The sequence below is a fragment of the Lissotriton helveticus genome, chromosome 6 (assembly GCF_964261635.1).
Source record: "Lissotriton helveticus chromosome 6, aLisHel1.1, whole genome shotgun sequence".
Taxonomy (NCBI): domain Eukaryota; kingdom Metazoa; phylum Chordata; class Amphibia; order Caudata; family Salamandridae; genus Lissotriton; species Lissotriton helveticus.
Genome location: NC_136067.1, coordinates 1,701,837,118 through 1,701,858,533, shown reverse-complemented (window position 1 = coordinate 1,701,858,533; position 21,416 = coordinate 1,701,837,118). Strand labels below are relative to the sequence as shown.

The following is a 21,416-nucleotide window of genomic DNA, read 5'->3' as shown; positions in this document are numbered from 1 at the left end:
TCCAGTCGAATTCCGCCCACTCCGACAGCACCCCGCTAACACTATCGAAGAACTTTGACTGTTCCGTGTTAGGTGCATATATACATCCCAGCACTATGGGAGAGCCATCAAGAATCCCTCTCACTAAAACATATCTCCCCTCTTTATCCACTCTGTGCTCCAGCTTTTTAAAAGGGACAGAGTTTTTGATCCAAATGGCTGCCCCCCTTGAGAACGCTGAGTATTCCGTGGCGTACAACTGGCCCTTCCATTTCCTGATCAGTTTGTCTCCCTCTGATCTATTCAGGTGGGTCTCCTGTAGGTATGCTATTGTTATTTGCCGCCTATGCAGCTGTGCTAATACTCTGTGCCTCCTATGCACCGAGCCCAACCCTTGCACATTCCAGGTGCAGATCTTATATGTGTTAGGGGACGTCATGGCGGCGCGCATCTGCGGTTGGCACACACTTATATGAAGAATATAATTAAGAGGTAAGTCCCACTTAGCTTTTTAAAATACTTGAAGGCAGGCCTGTTAGTTGTACCACCATAATTGTACCACCATCCCGTTCTGTATCTCATGTCAACAGGGATTTGGAATGCTAGGCTAATGGAGAGGGATTCTTCAGTATGAACAGGGGCTGAGTTCCCATAGGTGTAAATTGTTTGCAATACAGACTACCTTAGTGCTGAGCCTAAGCAGCAATATATTCAAGATACAATGTGCTAAAAGGTTAGAAACACATTAAAAAGGCCTGTGTTAAATACTAATAGTCACCAAAGAATTATGAAGCTATTCAGTGGGAAATTGGGTTTGGTTTAAAATATTTCTGGTGACCACACAACAGAGACACACATTTGAACCAGTGTTAAATTAGGAACAAATAGTTTGAGGGCAATAAAATCAAAAAGTAAAGTGTGGACATTGGAGTTAAGGCACTATTGAATTATTACATTCACCATTTATGGGTGGTGAGTCATAAGGTGGGAACTATTTTATTCTACTCCCATGGTCTTGTATAGAGCATAGCTAGCCGGAGGCCTCCCAGAGCTGCCATAAACTCTGTAGATGGTCTAAATGAAGCTGACGGGGAGTTCAAATGCCAAAAAGCCAAGTCTTTAAAGCTTTGCGGAAGGGAAGTTCATGATCCAGTAGGCGCAGTTCCAGAGAGTGTTTTTAAGTTTGGGGACCAAAAAGGAATGGATCGGCTACCCCAGTGGATTCTGCGCATTCTGGGAAACTTCAGTAGGTGGACTGACAAAGATCTGAGAGCTCTCCCAGGGATATATGGGGAGGCTAAAGACTTTAATAGGGAGGGGCGCTTTCTATTGATTGCCCTGTGTTTGATGCAGAGGGTCTTAAATTGCACACAGCATTCCATAGAAAGCCAATGTAAGTATTTCAGAGCCTTGGTGGCCAACTGGTGTTTAGGGATGTTCATCAAGAGACATGCAGTAGCATTCTGCACAATCTGTAGCATCCTGACAACTTAGCAGGGTGAGACTAAAAACAAGGCATTTCTGCAGTCATGACGTCATAACACAAGGGCCTGAACAATCACTTTTCTTTCGGTAAAGGGAAGGAGGATAAAAACCTTCTGCAGCAATTTCAAGATACCACAGCAACTAGAGGTGAGTTTATGGCCTGCTGGTCCATAGTAAGGCCAGAATCAAGCCATAGCCAAAGGCTCTTTATTGAATTTTTTGGGGGGGTGAAGGGTGTAGTTTACTCAGACAATCCAGGAGAGGGCTCAGAACAGAATTGCTGATATTGTTGCCCAACAACATGCCTTCTGTATTGTCTTTCTTGAGTTTTAATTTGCAGCCAGCCATCCAGCTGGCTACTTCCTGAAGACAAAGAGTCAAAAGACAGATGGCCAAAACTCGAATCAGAGGAGATTGACATGACTGAGTGTCATCTGCATAAGAAACCAACAACAGCCCATAAAATTATTCAATATCAGCAAGGGGCCGTAAATTAAGATTTAAAAACTGAAGACCTAAAGCAGTTTAGTGGTGTCTAGACTACTGGAATGAAGAGGCTGGTATCAGCCACTTAGTTTAGGAACTTCTAGAGAATCATATGACATCACAAGTAGAGCTGTTTCCCATTATAAGTACTTAGGAGGGCTCCATCTTGGGCTAAGGAAATTGTACTAGCCAGCTCAGTCTGGCCATCATGCTGCTTCTTATATTTAACCCACATTCAGCTTCAACGTGACACATACTAACAAATGTAAGATGAGCTGTGTGCACGACAAATTCAGTAAAACGTCAGTACAAATTCCCTTTATGCATGAAGGAGCCGACACTGGTGTTAATTATACAAACTTACTTTTCACACTTCTGCTGTAATGCATTTCTGGTTCTAAGAGCTGTAAATAACAGCCATCACTAGTTCCAAATATTTGGCACTTAACTAATCAACCCTGGTAGGATGACTCTGAGAGCCCATGGAATCATATTTCTATCATGTTTAAGGCTCTTTCCCATCCCCACTGGGTAAAATGAACCATCTTAAGCTAGTGAGATTGCGCTAATCATCACGTTCACCAACTGACCACTCTGATGTCTCTGAGATTTAAAGTAATCTCAGCTTTGACATATCCTGACCAATAAGCATAGGGTGTGAAGAGCTGGCTTCCCATCTCAGTGAAGCATCGGCTCTTACTCCCTTTAAGCATGAAGGAAAAGCCACTGATGTTGATCACCCATTGTATGAGACTTTAGACAAATAACAGTGCCATCACAGGTAAAGCTATTTTCCTTTTCCTCCATATGAGTAGATTTAATCTTCAGCTGGGTAGAATGCAGTAGTCGGCTTCCCAGCCAGACACCGGCACCCTTTACCCTCTCATGCCCTATGGCGCCCATCCCAGAAGACCCACAGAAGAGCATACAACGAAAGCCATCTTTCTCTTTGTGTCTGTTGGTGCACGAGGAAGGCTGCTTATGCTCACATTGTAGTTTGCTGACTTCCACCCATTGGGTAATCTTACTTCTTGCAACAACGGCTCGCCTCCTTAAGGTTTTAGTAATTCCACCTCCAACCTTACTCTTGGTCCATGCAAATAGTATCCTACCATATTGGCCTCCTGACCCAAGGCAATGCTGTATAGAATGGTTCTCCAAACATTTGGACCACTGACAAAGTGCTTATGTCACTTTAGAGACTATTGCAAGCTGATCCACCCTTTAAAGTGTCGCTTACTATGTGTAAAATATTGAAACTGCTAACACAACATTTTCTGACTATATTGCTCAGCATTGAGTGACATCACGTTTACATATTGCTAATATTAAAAAACATATGTTTAACTGTATCATATAATCAACAGCACTGAGATTCTAATTTGGGTTATTATGCTAAGAAAGTTGCTAGTATTCCACAATGCCATCATGGCTGTATCCTCTAGTCTACCATAATTAAGATTCAATTAAAAAATGAAGAGCTTGATTTAGATGTTGGTGGATAAAGTTGTGCCGTCGCGTTTTTGACAGTCTTCCCGCCTGCCGACTTGGTGGTCCCCCCGCTGTATTTAGATGTTGGTGGGTCTATGGAGGGAAGACCATCTGAGTCCTGCCACCTTTGCCAGAATCTTGGTCCCGCGTCAGCGGCGTCAGAGGCAGAAACAGCTGTTGGAGTGACTCCAGCCAATATTCCCACCATCCCAATTATGATGTGCCTTTTCATTGAGGCAACTGTGGTGCAAATACCTCCTACTTTAGGGTTGGCAGAATCGAAGGGAATGAGGTAGGAACTTAGCTTTTTTACAGTTTCACACTTCTGTTTCCATCTTGAACCCCATCGTAGAGGTCCCCCCTTTGCCGCTTTGACTGCACCACAATGCCAATTGACTTGTCACCGGGATCTAAGGTAAGCCACTTTTAAAATTGCACTACTATGAAAGGTGTGTTCACAACTGTTGTAGCCTCATGTATTTTTGCATTATTCTTACATGCAATTTTTTCTCATGTGCAATGCAGTAGTGTTCATTTTACAGCTTACCAAGGTAAAATGAACACACCTGTATTGACACTTGTTGTTGTGGTACTTGTGGGTGTTGTGCTGCATGTGGGTGTACATTCAATAGTGTGTATTAATTTACATTTTGAAGACCCCAATGATGGAGTTGCAAGAGACCTACAAAGTCTTCTTGGTGCATTGGACTTGCATCTTATTAATATCTGAGTTACTCACAATAGAGGCCATCAGCTTGATGCGGTCTTTACCAACTCTGCGAACCTGCAAGCTCTCCAGATGCTGGCTCTCCCCTGGACGGATCATTACTTTATTCCGTTCACATGGCAGCTGGGGAACCGAAGAGATCCTGCACCTAGGCAATATACTGTAGAACGACTTTGGTCAAAGCTGCCGGTGGATAGCTGGGTGGCAGAGCTGTCTAGAACTTGTCCTCACGCTGTAGCTGACCCTATCATCGCTGATCAACTTATGAGTGATTGGCTTACGAATACTTTGGACTCTTTGATTCCAAAAAAAAGGAGACTCGTCAGGGAAAGTAGAACCGGTTCTGCCCCCTGGTACACCCCCGAGCTCAGGGCCTTTAGAACTTCAAGTAAAAGGCTTGAACGTGCTTGGAGAAGGGAGCAGACGGAGGAAAGCCGGGCAAATTACAAAATAGAGATGAGGAAGTATAAAAGCGCACTGAAGGATGCGAAAAGGAATTTCTTTAGTGATAAGATCGAGAGGGCTAGTAATTCTCCAGGAGAATCTTTTAAAAATTTTAAAGAACTTTTGAAGGCCCCAATCCCTCCAGTCGTGCACGATAAACCTAAAGAAAAATGCGAAGAACTAGCCAACTTCTTCCACTCAAAAATAGAGAAGATTCTGTCTTCTCTGCCCGTGACCCCTCAAAGTCCTGAGGTGGCCGGCTACTCAGCAAGATGTACGGCCGAGCTTGCCTCTTTTGGCCCTTTTACAGAGGAGGAGGTTCGGAAGGTACTGTCTGAGATGAAGAGTGGATCTCCGAGTGACCCAGTGCCCATGAAATTCCTCAAGCTTGTGGTAAACACTGTGTCTGCCCCACTGACTGACCTTATTAATCTTTCGCTCTCTCAGGGAACAGTGCCCCAGAGATGGAAAAAGGCAGTGGTTAAAGCTTTGTTGAAAAAACCCGGATTGGACTCTTCCAATTTGACCAACTTCAGGCCAATTTCATTGTTGCCTGGGTTCTCCAAAGTTGCAGAAAAGTTGGTCAACCGCCAGCTATCCTATTATCTGGAGTCCAACCATCTGCTGGGAGACTCCCAGACTGGATTTCGCCCTGGCCACGGAACGGACACGGCCCTGCTGGCAGTGGTGGAGGAAGCAAGGAGCACTCTCGATACAGGAGGGTCAGTGGCAGTGATCCTCCTGGACTTGAGTGCTGCCTTTGACACCGTGAGCCATCAGGTGCTCCTCCAACGTCTGTCAGAGGTAGGGGTCTCGGGGATGGCCTTGAAATGGTTGGAATCCTTTTTGTCCAATCGGGTCTACCAAGTCTGGGAAGGGGCAGAGCAGTCGACATCATTCGCTCTTCAATGTGGAGTACCGCAGGGCTCATCGTTGAGCCCTACCTTATTCAATACTTACATGACTCCACTTGAAAAAGTAGTTGCCCCTTCAGGGGTGAGGATCATCAGCTACGCTGATGATACTCAGCTGGTTGTGGGCCTCACTCAGTTGGCAGAACAACCGGAAGTTTTACATGACTGCCTTGCCAATGTCTATAGCTGGATGTCTCGCTCCGCTTTAAAGCTGAATGGAGGAAAAACAGAGCTGATGCTCCTGGGTAATGCCAGTCCCTCCATTATTGCCAGCTGTTGGCCCCGGTGTCTTGGTGATCCACCATCTCCCAAGAAGGAGATCAAGTCACTGGGAGTGTGGTTGGAGGAAGATCTGTCCTTTCGGACCCACGCCAGGAAGACCGCGGGGGTTTGTTTTGGCTTGCTGCGGTCAGCCCGCAAGGTGCTACCACTGCTTCCTGATTCAGCAAGGAAGCTTTTGATGCGTGGTTTAATCATATCAAGGCTTGATTACGGGAATGCGCTGTTTCTTGGTGCTCCGGAAGCCACTTTTAAAACCCTCCAACAGGTGCAAAATGCGGTTGCGAGAGTCCTGATGGATGTTCCTAGAAGACAGTCTGCTGCTCCAGCCCTTAGGACGCTTCACTGGCTCCCCGTGAAAGAGCGGGTGAAGTTTAAGGCGTTATGTACGGCCCATAAAATCCTGTATGGTAAGGGCCCCCCCATCCTTTTTAACATGGCCCGTCCTTACAAACCCGCACGTCTTTTGCGTTCAGACCAAAAACATCTTTTGCAGTCAGCAAGAGTAAGGAGAGCTCGTTCTGGGGGCAGGCGTTTCTCAGTGCAAGTGGCGACTCTGTGGAACTCCTTGCCCCTGAAGATTCGCTCGGAGCCCAATATACTTCTGTTTAGGAAACTCCTTAAGACCTATTTGTTTCCACAGTAGTGTTTTGACTTGACTCTCGTCATCTGGTTCTGTTCGCGCCGGGATGCCCCCGGGTAAGCTGAGCCCGCTACAAATTTCATAATAATAATAATAATAATATATGCTTTTGGAGTGCGATGCTATATGTAAAAAAATGCATTACCTACATATACATTTGTTAGAAATGGGATTTCCAGCTGGCTAAGGCTTGCGCCAAAGCCAGGCAGAAACCACCACTCTAGTCAGGGCAAGGGAGTTACACGCCAAGGATAACCCCTGCTCACCCTCTAGGTAACGTGACACGAGCAGTAAGGCTGATCTCGGAGGCAATGTAGGTTAAGTATTTGCGCACGCACCCAGCAACAACACCAAAGGCCCACCACAAAAAAAACTCCACACAAGGTTACATATAAAAATAGCCTTTGTATTATACCGAACACATTCGATAATAAACACACACTTTATAATGTGCCATAGGCCCCGGGCAGAATTTACATGGGATTATGTACAGGGGACAGGGCCACGTGGACCACTGTCAGGAATAAGCACTTGGTAGAACTAGCACATTGTAGAAATACCACTTGGTAGAAATAGCACTTTTAGAACATAGAATACTTGTAGGAATAGCGCTTAGAACATAGAACAATTGTAGCACCAAATAGCAAATGTAGCACACAACCAGTAACCGCTGGTAAAAGGTAAGTACCACCTACGCAATCCTGAACACCTTAGGCAAATATCACGCAGGGAATCATAAACTCACTAGCATAACCTATACTAGGAAAAACAACCTCCTAAGCAGGAAAACACATTCAGAGGTGTAGGCCAGAAGCTTTACACATGATGCATGAAGACACATTCAGAGGTATAGGCCAGAAGCTTTTCACATGATGCATAAAAACGCATTCAGAGGTATAGGCCAGAAGCTTCACACATGATGCATGAAAACGCATTCAGAGGTATAGGCCAGAAGCTTTACACATGATGCATGAAAACACATTCAGAAGTATAGGCAAGGAGCTTTTCACATGATGCATAAAAACACATTCAGAGGTATAGGCAAGAAGCTTTTCACATGATGCATAAAAACACATTCAGAGGTATAGGCCTAAACGGAGCAGCTGCCCACTAAGTGCTGGGCAGCTGGGGATAGGAATGCGGCCTGGGCTCTCAATAGCCCCATGAATAAATTGCGCCACGTTGGAGCCCTCTTGCTCGAGAAACAAGATGCCCCCTGGAGCCTCGTGGGCTCGAAATACCTGTGTACCCACTGGGGGAGCGGCCCGCTGTCAGCCAGGGCCGCTCTACCTCCAGAAATGACCCCGAAATTGGTGGAGCCTCTCAGGCTCCAAATAAACAAAAATGCCCCCCTTGAGCCTCGAGGGCTCTGAATACAACTGTGCCTCTCTCAGGCACGAAACAAATGCCCCCGTTCGTCGGAGCGGCCCGCTATCAAGTGGGGCCGCTCAAGGAATCTGCCCGGGCCCCGACGGGGCCTTTAAAGATCAATGCTGCCCCAAAATGAAGATAGCAGCCGCAGGAGGGGGGCGGGCACTGTTAATATGCGCCGACGGCCCCTTGGACAACAATGGCCCCGGAGCTTCCCCCTGGCCCGTCAACACTCACCGGGTTTTGTTGCGGGGAGGCTCCGACGTCGCGGTGTGGCGGCCTGCGGGACTCCCTCCTCTGTACGGGGGTCCCGCCGGCAGATCGCTGGGGTCGCGGTACCGCCTAACTCCTCCTCAGCACCGGAGCGTGTGGTGGGCTCCCGTCGGCTTCCGGATCCTTCCCTCGGGCTCTCGTGGGCGCGGGGCTTCCTCCGGGACAGCGGAAGTCCCGCCCCACATCAGGAAAGGCGCCACCTGACTTCCGGGTCACCGCGGGCAGCGCGGCGGCCCCTCTCTGCAAACGCGGTCCAAAAGCAGGGTGGGCTCCTGCTGTCCTCTCGGCAAATAGGGGGATCCCCACGCCGGGGGGGTCCCCTTGAAGACTACCACAGCTGGGTGGGCACTCGGTAAAATATCGAGTCCCTGGCGGAGTGGGCACCCGTCAGGGGTATTAAGACAGTATAATTACGCGGGGTAGGCTCCCATTATTTAAATAAATGGAAACACGGCAATGAGCGGGGTGGGCACCCGCGCCGATCATCAAGGAAAAGGGGGATCCCTCTCCCTCCCTAGCAGCGCAACGCTGCAGAGAGCCTCCACGAACAAATCCAGCACTCTCAGGCGCCGCAGGGAGAAACAAAGCGCTCCCAGGCGCTATAGGGCAAAGTTCAGGCACAAAGTCCCTAGGAAGGCAGGGGGGGTAAAGGCTGGGCCCAGGGGCCAGCTCACAGGGCCCTCCAGGCAGGGAGGCAGTCCCCAGTGGTGGTCCTCCTGGTGCCCAGCAGCAGCAGGCCCCCTCCAAGTTAGGATCAGGAAAGAGAACATCTTGCATGAGGACACAGCCCCTTTTTATCCACACAAATCCTTTGTCTGTGTCTGCAGGGTGGGGGAAAAACAGTTGCAGCTGGTTTTGGAGCACTCTGTTATGCTCAGCCCCTCTCACCATTCACTAGTCAGGCTAGGGACATCAGTCGCACCACAGGGGGCGGAGCCAGCATTGTGTGGGGAAAGCCCAGCCCTATTCAGGTCCCTGGTGCACTCCTCCCACCCATCTGGCTGTCAATCTCCCTATTCACCACCGGGGCAGACCCATCCTGACTCCTGAAACCAGGCTCACCGGCCAGCTCCAGCCAATCACAAACCAGACAGCCAATTCACATAAATTACACAGACATGCCAACTTCTAGAAGTGGCACTTCCACACTAGACACAATAACGCCGCACACATCATCGCGCAGCATTCACTCTCACGAGTTCGCACATACCAAACTCGCCCCTGCACTCCCCACGCATCAGAACTACCAGGGACACATACATTCCCCATGCATTCCTATGGGAGGGCAGGCCAACCTTACCACACACACAAACTTTACCCTGGGACACAGTGGTAAAGTGTGCAGAAACCAAAAATCATCAACACCAGGTCACAATTAAAAGCAAAAAGTTCAGGGGTGAACCTGCCAGAAGGGCCAAGTCCAACAACATTCATAACAAATATGTGTAGTAAGTTAATGATGAGTAGTACTTACCTGTCTTTACACCATCATGGACTCTGCCAGCACAACAGGAACACTTAAATTGGCTCGGCACAAACCTGCCAGCATGACGGCTACAGGCTACTGTTAGCCAGCGGAGAAGACCGTTGCGGCGGAAGTCAACAGTCTATTGCTACAACATCTAAATATTGTGGGCAGACTGCCATCAGCTTGATGGAGTACATGAAATCGTAGCTGCCACGGGACAGCGGTAGTCCCGTCAAGATTTAAATCTGGCCCTAAGTCCCCAAGAATATAACGACATCCAGGAGTGTAATTTAGTCAGTGTGATTCAGGGGCTGTGAATCTGAGATTTCCCAACAAGCTCTGCAGTGTTCCCACCAAAAACACAATGTCACAAATATATACCTGTCTTATCATTAAGTCAGGCCTGGCTCCTGAATAAAAAGTATGAAACAGCAAAGCTCAAGAAGCTGTTTCTGTGTCATGTAGAAAGTAAAGCGGTGCAGCACATTCACCTCATTAGCATCCATATGAAAAGCTGTAAACAATTTATAAACATTAAAACTGTCTTGATCTTAAAAAGAAAAATAGGCCCATAATAGTTGTTTTCCATCATCATTTTGTCTAGGTCCTCCAGCGTCTAAGTTTGAGCCTCTATTACTTATGGCAAAAATGTTGATAAAGATTTCCACATTTTCAACTCATTTCAAGATCTACTCTGCAGCATTAAAGACTGCCTTAATATTGACAATGTCAAAGCTCACTTTATGAGAGCTCTGCATCCTGTCACTTTTATGTTAATTAGTGGTGCCTTCCCACACCAGGAGCTGTAACTCATGCGGTCTCTACTACAAAGCACCAATCAGCTTTCTGATTTCCAAAGCACTCTGGCATTTTATTCTTAATCTAATTAATTTATCACACCTATATGTGTAGTAAAATATTGTGGACGCGGGATGACAATTAAAAAAATTAGTCAGTGCAATATAATTACAAAAAGGATTCACTTTCAAACTGGCACATTGGTATCTACGTTCCTGGCAACTTTGTTTCAGAGTCTGTTTTATTAAAAGTCTTTTCTTCATGCCAGCCCTTGAACCTGAATGCCAGCCATTCCCTCTGACTAAATTTTATTAGGTAGCACAGCATATTCATATGATGTCCCATATTTATAATATTTATCATTATGAAAGGGGGAGCAACACTAAAGTCAGATTTATCAAGCCGCGCAAGGCCACCAAGCGTGGCCCTGCATGGCTTCATAAACCCGGAGCAGCGCAAATTGATGCCTTGCATTACTCTGCCCCAGGGAGACATTCCGCAGGTGGAGCGTGGGTGTTCTCACACATCCACCCATAGATTTTGATGCATTCCCAGATTTACCATTAGTGGTAGACGTAGACCTGAGAATGCATCAAAATGCCACACCTCACCAGGGGAGGCGTAGTGAGGAGAAATATCTGCAGCACACATAGAAAGAGAAAAATGCTTCTCAGACCATCCTGCTTACAATGCAGGCACCCATGTGCCATGGTGCAAGGGTGCCTTCATTGGAGCTAGGCAGCCACAAGTGCGCCAGGGCAAGAAAAGGACAGGAATGCGCATTATGATGTTAAATATTACGCATTACTGCCCTTACAAGCAGAGCAGCGCAGCAAGGTGGATTGCCGCATTGTGCTGCGTGAAAGTATGATGAATATGCCCCTATGTTTCTTCTTCTCCACTGTCGGCAGTGCCTGCGAGCGCTCTCTAAACTTCACCACTTGCAGCTTGCAGGTCTGTGTCTGAACTACTTGGTACATGTGAGCATGTACAAATTTAAATTCACTAAGTGAGCTTTAAATCCAAGCTGAGCATTAGTTTTGCTTTCTTAGTGTACTGAGGCAGTTTTTGTTGGCACCCTGACAACACACCCTGATGGGATAGGTCTAACCCAAGTGAAAGCTGAAAGACTCTGTCACACCTGAAATGGACACCCAGAACTCGACTTTCGGATTTATTAGGGCGGAGGGGCACCACCCAAACCCTCACTGAAGCTAGGACCCTACACTTATTATGATATGATAGCTATATTCTCTAATACTTAACTTACTTTACTCATTTATAGAGAATCATCCCCAGGGGGATCTCGCGGCGCTTTGAGACAAAGGTACTCATAGGCCATACTCATCTAAAACAGCCAGGTCTTAAGTAGTTTCTGAAAACTAGTTAGCTCCACACAGGCCCTAATGTTCTGTGGCAGACTATTCCAGTGACTGGCAGCCAGGTGGGAAAAGGTTCGTCCCCCCATCTTAACCTTGCTTGATCTTAGCTGTGGAACTGGTTGGTCCAAAATAAGTTTATCTTCGAGATAGGCGGGACCTTTTCCCTGTAGTGCTCTAAAAACCATACTGAGCATCTTAAAGATAACTCACTTCCTAACCGGGAGCCAGTGAAGCTGGCTCAAAAGGGGGGAAGAAGGAGTCCGGGCCGGTTTGTTGAGGGCAAGGCAGGCTGCTGTGTTCTGCACCACCTGTATTCTGGATAGTAGATCTTCCCTTATTCCCACGAGCAATGAATTGCTCGTGGGAATTTAACTATATTTATATTTCTACATACGTTAATTCTGCTTATAGCCTGTTATCTGTGCTTAGCACTGCTATCGATGTAATATGCCTTCCTTTATACAGCAACGTCTTGAAAAGGTTTTAATCAGCAACCCTTTTTAAATTTAAAAGTCAAATAATTTGTAGCATTGTAACATAGAGGTCCATATTTCCTAGACCACGAGTCAGCGCAAAGTGACACATAGTATTTACTTTCCAGCTCAAAAAGTATTTTGCACTGGAAATGTGCCCTTTTTCAGCCTAAAAGCACTTTGTGCTGTTTTGCATTGCTTTGAATCAAAGAGAATTTACAAGGCACACTCTACTACGACAGTCAGACGGGGTTTTGCATCAGAAATTAACGCCTATGTGAAACAGGTGCTAACAAGGAGAAATGTTTTAATTTCTCAAAATACCCAAGCTTTGCATCTGTGCTGAAGTGCACAGTACACATTGTACATAGGGTCCTTCTCTGCTTGCCTAGGCTTGACCTCTGCCAGGCGGTACCTCATGCAAGATAGTCTTTTAGAGTGCCAGGGGATGACAGCAGCAGCAGTCAGTCTTAATAGATATGCCTCTGACCTGATTTACCCCTTGTGCAATGTAGTGCAGTAAATCTTGTTGCTGTGCTGCGTTACAGGAACAAATTAATAAGTCTGCCTCAGACAATTCACTGCAATAAGAGGGGCTACTAACTTTATTAATTTCCATTAAGAAACAAATAGCCTTTCTAGCAGTGTTTACTCATGCTCATTTCTTTGGGAAAAGTTCCATTCATTGCCACAATGAATTCCAGGAGACCATTCATCTGGGTACAGTAGACAGACCCCCCAGGATATTGCGGCCCAGATTAGCAAATTTTTCAGCACAAAAATTGAAATTTTGCTGCATTATTGCAGCACTTTATTTTACTCGTAATCTTTCCTTTTCAGTCTTAAATCAATGAAACTCTTTTAGCTGAGTATTCCACTTACAAATAGGCATGTTTAAAGTGTCTGAGAGTATTTATTTTCTATGCTAAGTCGCCGACTCCTCTAATAACTGGCAGCAACATTTTTCTCATGTTGCTGGCAGCCAATCAGAGAACTTGCGGGACTGACTTCCGCAGGAGCGAGATGGCTCAAGGGAAAAAAAGATCCTTGGGCCAATCATAACTCTACCTTTAATCAAGTGTGCCCTTGAGAGTCTAAGACACTCCTGCAAGCCTCAATGCACCCCTGCTTGGTCCCGAAACAAGAAAAAAGGGGATGCGTTGGTGCCCAACGCTGCTCCTTGCTTACTCTCGCACCGGAACAGGGCGCAAGGCACCCCTACCCTCACCAGTGGCATCAACCCTTCCACTCTACCGCCACTGACCTTGTTTACAAGTCTACACCATGGTTTGATGTAATTTGATTCTCTCCCGGTTACTGTTCCACTCAGTGTCGCCCTTAGAAACAAGCATTTGCAATGTATCGGTCTCGCCTTTGGGACCTTATATGTATTTAGCTATGCAGCACATTAGCTTGGGTGCTGAAACATTTACTGTTTTTTAATATGGAGGAAAAGTAAGCACCAAATTGCGTGACAAGCCAGGTATGGGAACACACGGAGAGAAGTATTACCTTTCAGCGGGAAATGGTATAGTCCAAAGCTATGTTTTTAATATAAAATCAGGGCCTTTGTGGTTATTTAATTGAAAATACAAGATTTTAGATTTTTTTTTTATAATGCCGTAAATAGATTACATATAGCAGAGGTCCTCTGACCATATGAAACCATGATAATCTAATACCAAAAAGACCTAGCTTTGTGACTTTCTCGGAAGAACGTATCACTCATAAGCCAGTCCGGGGACTTCAGAGTGTTTTTCAATCTCTAGTACATCCCGTACTTCACTTAGTTTTCAAAACCACAAGAAGTGTAGCTCAGAATTGTGTCAGCCGAAACCCAACGTATCAAACAGGGAAAATACAGTTGTATGTTTAAATAAAACTGGCAATAGTGCTCCTTGAAAAATAAATAGGTTTCAACTTCTTCCAAAACAAAAGTAGATCACTGAAAAGAAAGTTAGGGACTTATAAACTATAACAGAGCTTGAAAGATCTTACTGCAAAAATATTTTTTCACGCTGAAAAAGTACCTGCCAGTAAGCAGTTTATGATTTTGCACGTGGGAATCTATTTCCGGTTAACATGTATTCATCCTAAATTATAATTAAGCAACTAAGCGCTTTAGGTGCTAATAACGTATTCTAAGGAACATGTCTGTCATGAGTTTAAATCCAAACTGTGCTCATGTTTTAGAACAAAAGCAGCAAAGCATATCACCGTATTTAAAAGACTACGTGAAGCTGCAAGCTAATCCCTTTTGGCTCTTTTCCCACGTAATCGAACAAGTCAAAATATTTACTCTGCAGCACTCCCCGCCAGCGGTCAACTGTTGCACTGCTGAGCACAGCCGCGACCAGAGTGTGCTGCTCTTCATAATTTACTCATGAAGAGCTCTAGAACAGTTTCTGTCCCTCTGGAAGAATAAAAGCCTGCTTGGAGCAGGCTTAACAGGGCACAGCTGTCCACAAAAGGCTGCATTTGTGCCACAGTGCAGGAGGAAAGTGGGAACACGCTGTAGTATGCAGTCATTCTAATGCCAGCATTGAGTTCCAGGGTGCTGCCAGTGATTTCCCCCTCCCCTCCCCCCTCCCCCCACGGTGTCCTGATGCAGTGTGCTAACGACGGGGCATGGCCAAAAGCAAGCAGTGCTGCTTGTTGATTATCTCGACGTGACGGTTGCACCGCCAGAGGGGGATACAGTGAAATGTCCCCGCCCCAGTCCAGAGCAGCACCCCGCGGGGCAGGAGGCAGCATGGTCTAGACTGTTCCTGGTGGGGCAGTGCAGGCGCCACAGCGTCTCCGACCCCCAGCTTCTTGTGGGGAGCTGCGCTTCCCTGACTACTAATCCCCAGCTTGGATCGAGCACCGGGAGTCCCAGCTCCCACATCAGCCCCTCGCTTGGTGTTCACAGAAGGCACTTACTCATTTCAGTATTCACAGAAGTTAGGAGTCCTAACTTTAGGACTCCTAAATGCCTTCCGTGAATACCGAAAGTATTAAATTTAGGATTTTTCTCAGTTTAGGAGTACTACAGTTAGGACTCCTAACTTTAGGACTCCTAAATGCCTTCTATGAATACCAAAAGTCTTAAAGTTAGGATTTTTGTCAGTTTAGGAGTAGTAAAATTAGGATTCCTAACTTTAGGACTCCTAAACTGAGAAAAATCCTAACTTTAAGACTTTCGGTATTCACAGAAGGCATTTAGGAGTCCTAAAGTTAGGACTCCTAATTTCTGTGAATACTGAAATGAGTAAGTGCATTCTGTGAATACCAAAATAAGTAAGTGCCTTCTGTGAATACGAAAATGGTAGTTTGTTTAGGATTTTGTCTTAAGTAAGTTCTGTGAATCGGGCCCAGTCTCACTAAAGCATATACTGCATGTCACAACAAGACAGCGCATGCGCCGCCTAGGCGAGACCCAAAAATGAGGGGGTTGGAGTTGTTGCACCTCTGCAGCAAAGATGCTCGGCACAGTTGTGCCATCTGGATCAGACTCTGCAGAGCCAAAGAGTCAAGGCAGCCTACCTTCCATCAGAAAACAACTCCAGATTCTCCAGCAACTCCTCGCCTCTCTCCGAACGGTCCTATTCACTAACTGCTTAGTTGGCCCATAAAGCTTTTGTTGCTATGTAAATGCAAGTTAAACAACCACTAGGCACATATGTGTGTGTGAAAATGTTTGAACCTCACTTTGCTTAGAATAAAAAAAATTAAAATAAACGATGGTTCCTGCCTCCAAAATACCACAGTCTCTTATTTTTCGTAGAGTGCCTTGACAAGTACTTGCTAGGCCTTGTAAATCCAAGAGAAACACAAAACTACAAGCCCCAGCATGCTTAATATTGCTGGCTGAATGCTAGATCTTTTTGCAGAGATGGGCCGGAGCAGCAGGGTCCAAACTTTTGTAAAAATGCTGATTTCATCATTATTTTGCAAATCGCGATATCCTGGAGGGTCTGATTAGATGATCGTGCTTTATCCCTATACACGATTGGGTGATGGAATTTCTTAATTAAAGTAGTACCATTGATGTAATCCATTGTCTGGTCTTGCTCCCGCTGCTACATGGCACTGTTTCTGCTTGACTTTACCCCTGGAGTAATATGCTTGTATTTTTGGGTGTCAGAGACCTCTCTCACCACTGTGCTGAAGCTAGCCGTCAGAAGTGGTTTTGATAGGACTGTCCATTTTAAGGATGTCATTAAGAGTGATCCCTGGTCATTTTGCAGTAGTATTGATTTCTAACATGATGCCTAATCTTTGCCTATTTTTTGTCATTTGAGAGTTCCGTTATTGTAGAGTTAAAGCTGTTAATAAGAAAAAAAATTCTTGGGGCTAAGTGGTCGTTTTGCATTAGAGATCCAGGTGTGTATTTGCTTGAGACATAATTAGAAAGGTTGGTTGAGCCGAAGGAATATGCCTGCAGTTATACCTGAGTTTCAACAAGATCGCCCACTTATTGATGGTAGGTGATACCAAGTGAGTTAACAAAATCAACTAAGGAGTAAGGACCAAAGGTACAGATTAAAGAGATTGAGGCCAAGTATGTAGGAAGCGGAAAGTTATGTCAACAGATGGGAAAAAGGGTGTTCTTGATTTTGATCATTTGACCATTATCTAAATGACTTAGAGCCCACCGTAGCAGGATATAATGGTTTTTAAAGGCCTGCATCGGTCTTTGAAAACCCTCTCCCAGGCGATCCCAAGCAGAGCATGTTCAATGAGTATCAGCCTTGGTACATTATACTATAATAAGACACATGCAGTGTCGAAATTTTTTAAAGATGAGTACTGATTTGTTACATGCAATTGTCACATATCTGGTAAACAAAAAAACAAGATGGTATAGATTAAAACACAAACAGATAATGTATTTGAAATGACAAATACACTGAAATTATTTAGCTAAGACAGTTACTATTGCTCTAAACAAACATTATCAAACATGATTTATTTTCTTTTTGCTTACTTGGCTTTTCAGTCACTGGAACTGAGGAACTAGCCTGGAGACCTGATTTTGTAGATGCTACTGCTAAAGATCAAATATGAAATGAAACAGAAAAAAATATTAAAACGTATTTTTTTAATAAACATTTTGTAGAAGGTGGAGCATCATAATTTTAGGCTCCACCTTCTATATATCAGTTATATGCATTTACGTGTAATCCATATATTCAAGGCTTGTTTAACTTTATTAAACTGCTTGTCTTATTTTAATAAGAATTGTAGTAAATCGTCACTTTAGTCTGTTGAGAAATCATACGTAACTGTACTAAGTAGAATTATAATGAATGTGACCGTATTTACTGAATGTACTCACATGTTAAAAATTATTGTTTGATTGCTAAAGATTATTAGAGCATTGGAATGTTGAGAGCTCCACTGAGGACAATTGAGTAGCTCCGGCCTTATAATGGCTGAAATAAACCCAGAACTCCACCATTCCAACGAAGGTCTTTAAGTTTCTCCCTTTTCAATTTAGAAACTTCTACCCTTAGTGGGTGGAATGTTCTAATAGCCTTATCGCTCTTCTGCCTCAGGTTATACCATTGTTAAAGGCCCACACCTGTGGCTCATGTCTATGAATCGGGTTCAGGGTCTTTAACAACTGGTATAGGTCTCTACAGTGGGCTGTAAGGCTAAAATAATACAGTAATGGGCTTCCATTTTGATTTTCGAGTTAACTTAGCCTTACATTAGCCCTTAGCTCAGCATTTCACACTTTAAAAGTTGCCAGTATGTTCTTTTACTTTCCGCTGCATGTGTGTTATCTGGTTCCTTGTTAGCTAGGGAAGGGTTTATTGATATGTATTAGACTGATAGTGAGGTTTGGCAGGAGAAAGCTGGCAGCAGATGTGAAAAGATGACGGTGAAAGGAGCCTCCTGTACCTAATGTACTGGAAGATACAACTCTCAAGAACAAACAGATGTGTACCTAATTATGTGAGAATGTGAAATTGGGGACTTTGCCAGTTCACGGCAAATGCTACCATGCTCTCGCCGGACACGCTATTCAGGGACCCAAAGACACGACATTCAGCTCTGCGGTCTAGGCAGCCTCTGGTGGCTTGAGAGTCAGCAGAACCCTTACGGTATGGTACAAAGGTAGACCCCATGACTAAGACATTATGGGCCATCTTCTGTATGACCTGCCTCACATTCGTGTGGCAGGCATCAGGTTTTAGAATTGTTATTTCCGAGTGACTGTATCACTGTGGTCCTGACAAATGCCCCTGAACCCCATGTAGGGTCATCCCTGGGCAGAAACATTTCGCCATCGCATAGGGAGTATTTTTTCCAAACTCCCTGTCACGTCTCACTTTTTTAACCCTGTTCACTGAGGGCACCAGAATTAAACTGATATTCAGCCCACCTGGAGATAGTTTTACTCACACCCTTTTAGGTCGACCGTTGATCGACCTGTTGTATCTTCTTCTTGTTTCATATGGCATTCAGAAATTCTAGCTTGTTATTGGTGCATTTCTGTAAATGACCCTCCTTTGTGTGCTTAGCTCTCTTTCCGGTGATTTCACTCGGAGAACACTTTGGTTGGCAATCACACTGTACAGCGTGTGATGAACCATCCTTCTGTTTGGGCATTGTCTTCAGAGGGTTCTGCTGGTCATCCAGGTTCCCATGCATTTCTTTTCCTTTTGCCTTCACATCGACAAACCCAGATTGCTTCAACATGCATGCGTGTTTAGTGAAAATGATTGGTGTGTTTAGTTCCTTTTGTTGCAGAACGATTTTTATTGCTACAAGACTGCCCGAGCAAGGTTTTTATTTCTGGTTTAACAATACTTAACATTAAGCAGGATCTGCATACCAAGCTCCCGTCGCAGTCACAGCTATACTAAGGGAGTGGACTGCCCCTCCGCCCTCGATTGACCCTACTGACCCTCTGAATAGTCTAGACGCCTCCCAGGTTGCACTTACCTGAAGCTACCTGGGGCAAAGCCATATCACCTGCCATTCCCATCTTCGGGGCGTCCTTACACTGATTGCCGGACCAGTGGTGACTGGGGAGAGCCCTCTGCGACGTATTGAGCAGCTACGTGACTTACTCTTCCTGATGGCGACCCGCAAGGATAGGACCTCGAAGTCTTCCCAGCCTAACACCATTGTGCAATATACTACTCCACGCCTGCCCTCACAGAGGATTACGCGGCAGACGGATCCGGAACACGGTGGAGATGGTCCAGCGGAGCCGTCCCGAGCAGAGATCCTGAAGGCTATACAAGGATCCCATTCCGCCCTGGAGAGGCAGATAGAGACTGTATCAATAGATGTCAATCTGCTACGAACGGATCTCCGAAAGGTGGCGGACAAAGTCTCGGACGCTGAGGGTAATATCACTCAATTGCAGGGGGAGGTGGCCTCCTTGCAGAAGTCGGTCGCACACCTTACGGCCACTACGCGAGCGCTGGAGAGACGGGCTGAGGACGCGGAAGGTAGGGCCCGTCGCAGCAACATCAGGGTCCTGGGAGTACCGGAACGGCTGGAGGCGGGAAATGCTGAGCGCTTCCTAGAGACCTGGATCCGCACCCAGCTGTGCCCGAATGGCCTGTCCAGTGTTTTTGTCATCGAGCGGGCGCATAGGGCCCTGGTCCCCCCTCCGCGCCCAGGTGAACCCCCTAGAGCTCTAATCGCGAAGATCCTGAACTATAAAGATCGCAATTGTATCTTGAAGGCTGCAAGGGAAGCGGATTCTCTCACAATTGAGAATAGCCGAGTGTCCATCTATCCTGATTATACCCAACAAGTCCAGGAGCAGCGGAAAACCTACCTGGGAGTCAAGCAAAAACTCCGGGAAATGAAGATCCAATACATGCTCCTATACCCGGCCAAGCTCAAGGTGCTCTCAGAAGGCCGTGCGCACTTCTTTGAATCTCCGGCGGAGGTGTGGGAGTGGCTGGAGATAAGGGGGAACGATCTGCCCCCCGGTGAGTGCGGCGGTCCTCGTGAGACGTGGGGGACCCGTACCCAGCGACGACGTCGGGGTAGAGGGAGGCGCCGATCTGGATCCCGGGGTTATGTGGAGCCTCGAGTTACAGTAGGAGCGGATGGTACCCTCCGCATGAGATCCTCGCCGACGGGGGCCGCCCCGGAGTCCCCCGGGGCATCCGCCCCTGGAGAGGTTTTGGTCCCGGATACCCTGCAAGACGCTCTGCCGGATACAGACTCTACGGCTCCGGTGATCCCGGAAACTGGCCTCTCTGAGCCACGGCTGGAGTAGGCTCCACCTTGAGGTACTGTCTTGTTAATGGTTTGATGTCCTCCGCTTTCGGGGGCCCTCTGTTAGGTTATTGCTGGCCCACTGATATTCCTAACTTGTGCTTGGAGTCCTTGGATGGCTGGGTGGAGCGGAAGACTTGCATCCCTTTGGACAGAGGTATGAAGAGTGGGGTCCACATTTCCTGGACGGCTGACCGGCCAGACCTGAGACTGATACCGGCAGACATGCCTAGTGACTGTCCTGGAAAGCTGGGTCCCTTGGGGAGCTGGGAGGGGAGGGTGGGTGGAACTGGTTTGGTTGTGTGTGTGTGTGTGTGTGTGTGTGTTGAGTGGGTTGAATGGGGTGGCTGTGTACGTCCTAGCACTGGCAGGGGAAGGGCGGGGTGGCGTTTTTGGTTGTTGCTGTCCTCTTGCTCGTGGGTGGGGGTGGGGGGAGTGTTTCTGAAGGGGTTCTGAGTTTGAGGGTTTTTGGAGGGTGGGGTGGGATAAGTGCGGAAAATGTTATTGGCATTCAATCTATTGTGATTCAGGTTTCTATGTGGCTGGCTGGGTGGGCTGGTCCTTCCGGTCTAGCTGGTGTTTGGGCCCGGAGGTGGCAGGTCGCAATGTATACCTACTATGGCCCGGTTGGGCGCAATCATCGACCATGGGTTTTAAATTCTTAACTTGGAACGTGCGCGGTTTGGGTACTTGCACCAAGAGACACAGGGTTCTTTCCTTCCTTAAGCGACATGGGGTCTCTGTCGCGTGCCTTCAGGAGACCCATTTAGATGACGAGGGAGCACGGCGGATGTCCAAGAAATGGAGGGGCCAGATGTTCCACTCCTCCTTCTCCACGTATGCCAGGAGGGTCCTTATCTGGGTGGCACCTGGGATTCCCTGTGCTGTTCAATATGTTGAAGCAGACATTGACGGCAGGTACCTGCTGTTGCGGATCAGGCTAGATGACAGGGAATTCTTACTCTTGA

At 46.4% G+C, this 21,416-nt stretch overlaps 1 protein-coding gene across 11 annotated transcripts in view; it reads right to left on the bottom strand.

Annotated features, from left to right (window-relative positions):
- LOC144763708 (uncharacterized) overlaps positions 1-21,416 on the bottom strand; it is a 2,434,724-nt gene that overhangs the window by 376,937 nt on the left and 2,036,371 nt on the right. For 8 of the 11 annotated variants that reach the window (XM_078649561.1, XM_078649570.1, XM_078649566.1 and 5 more), the window contains one exon: positions 17,183-17,245. The exons of 2 other annotated variants lie outside the window; for them this stretch is intronic. In XM_078649561.1, coding sequence (XP_078505687.1) covers positions 17,183-17,245 — 63 coding nt within the window. The remainder of the gene's footprint in view (positions 1-17,182; positions 17,246-21,416) is intronic. One more of the 11 variants, XM_078649562.1, reaches the window with a different exon arrangement.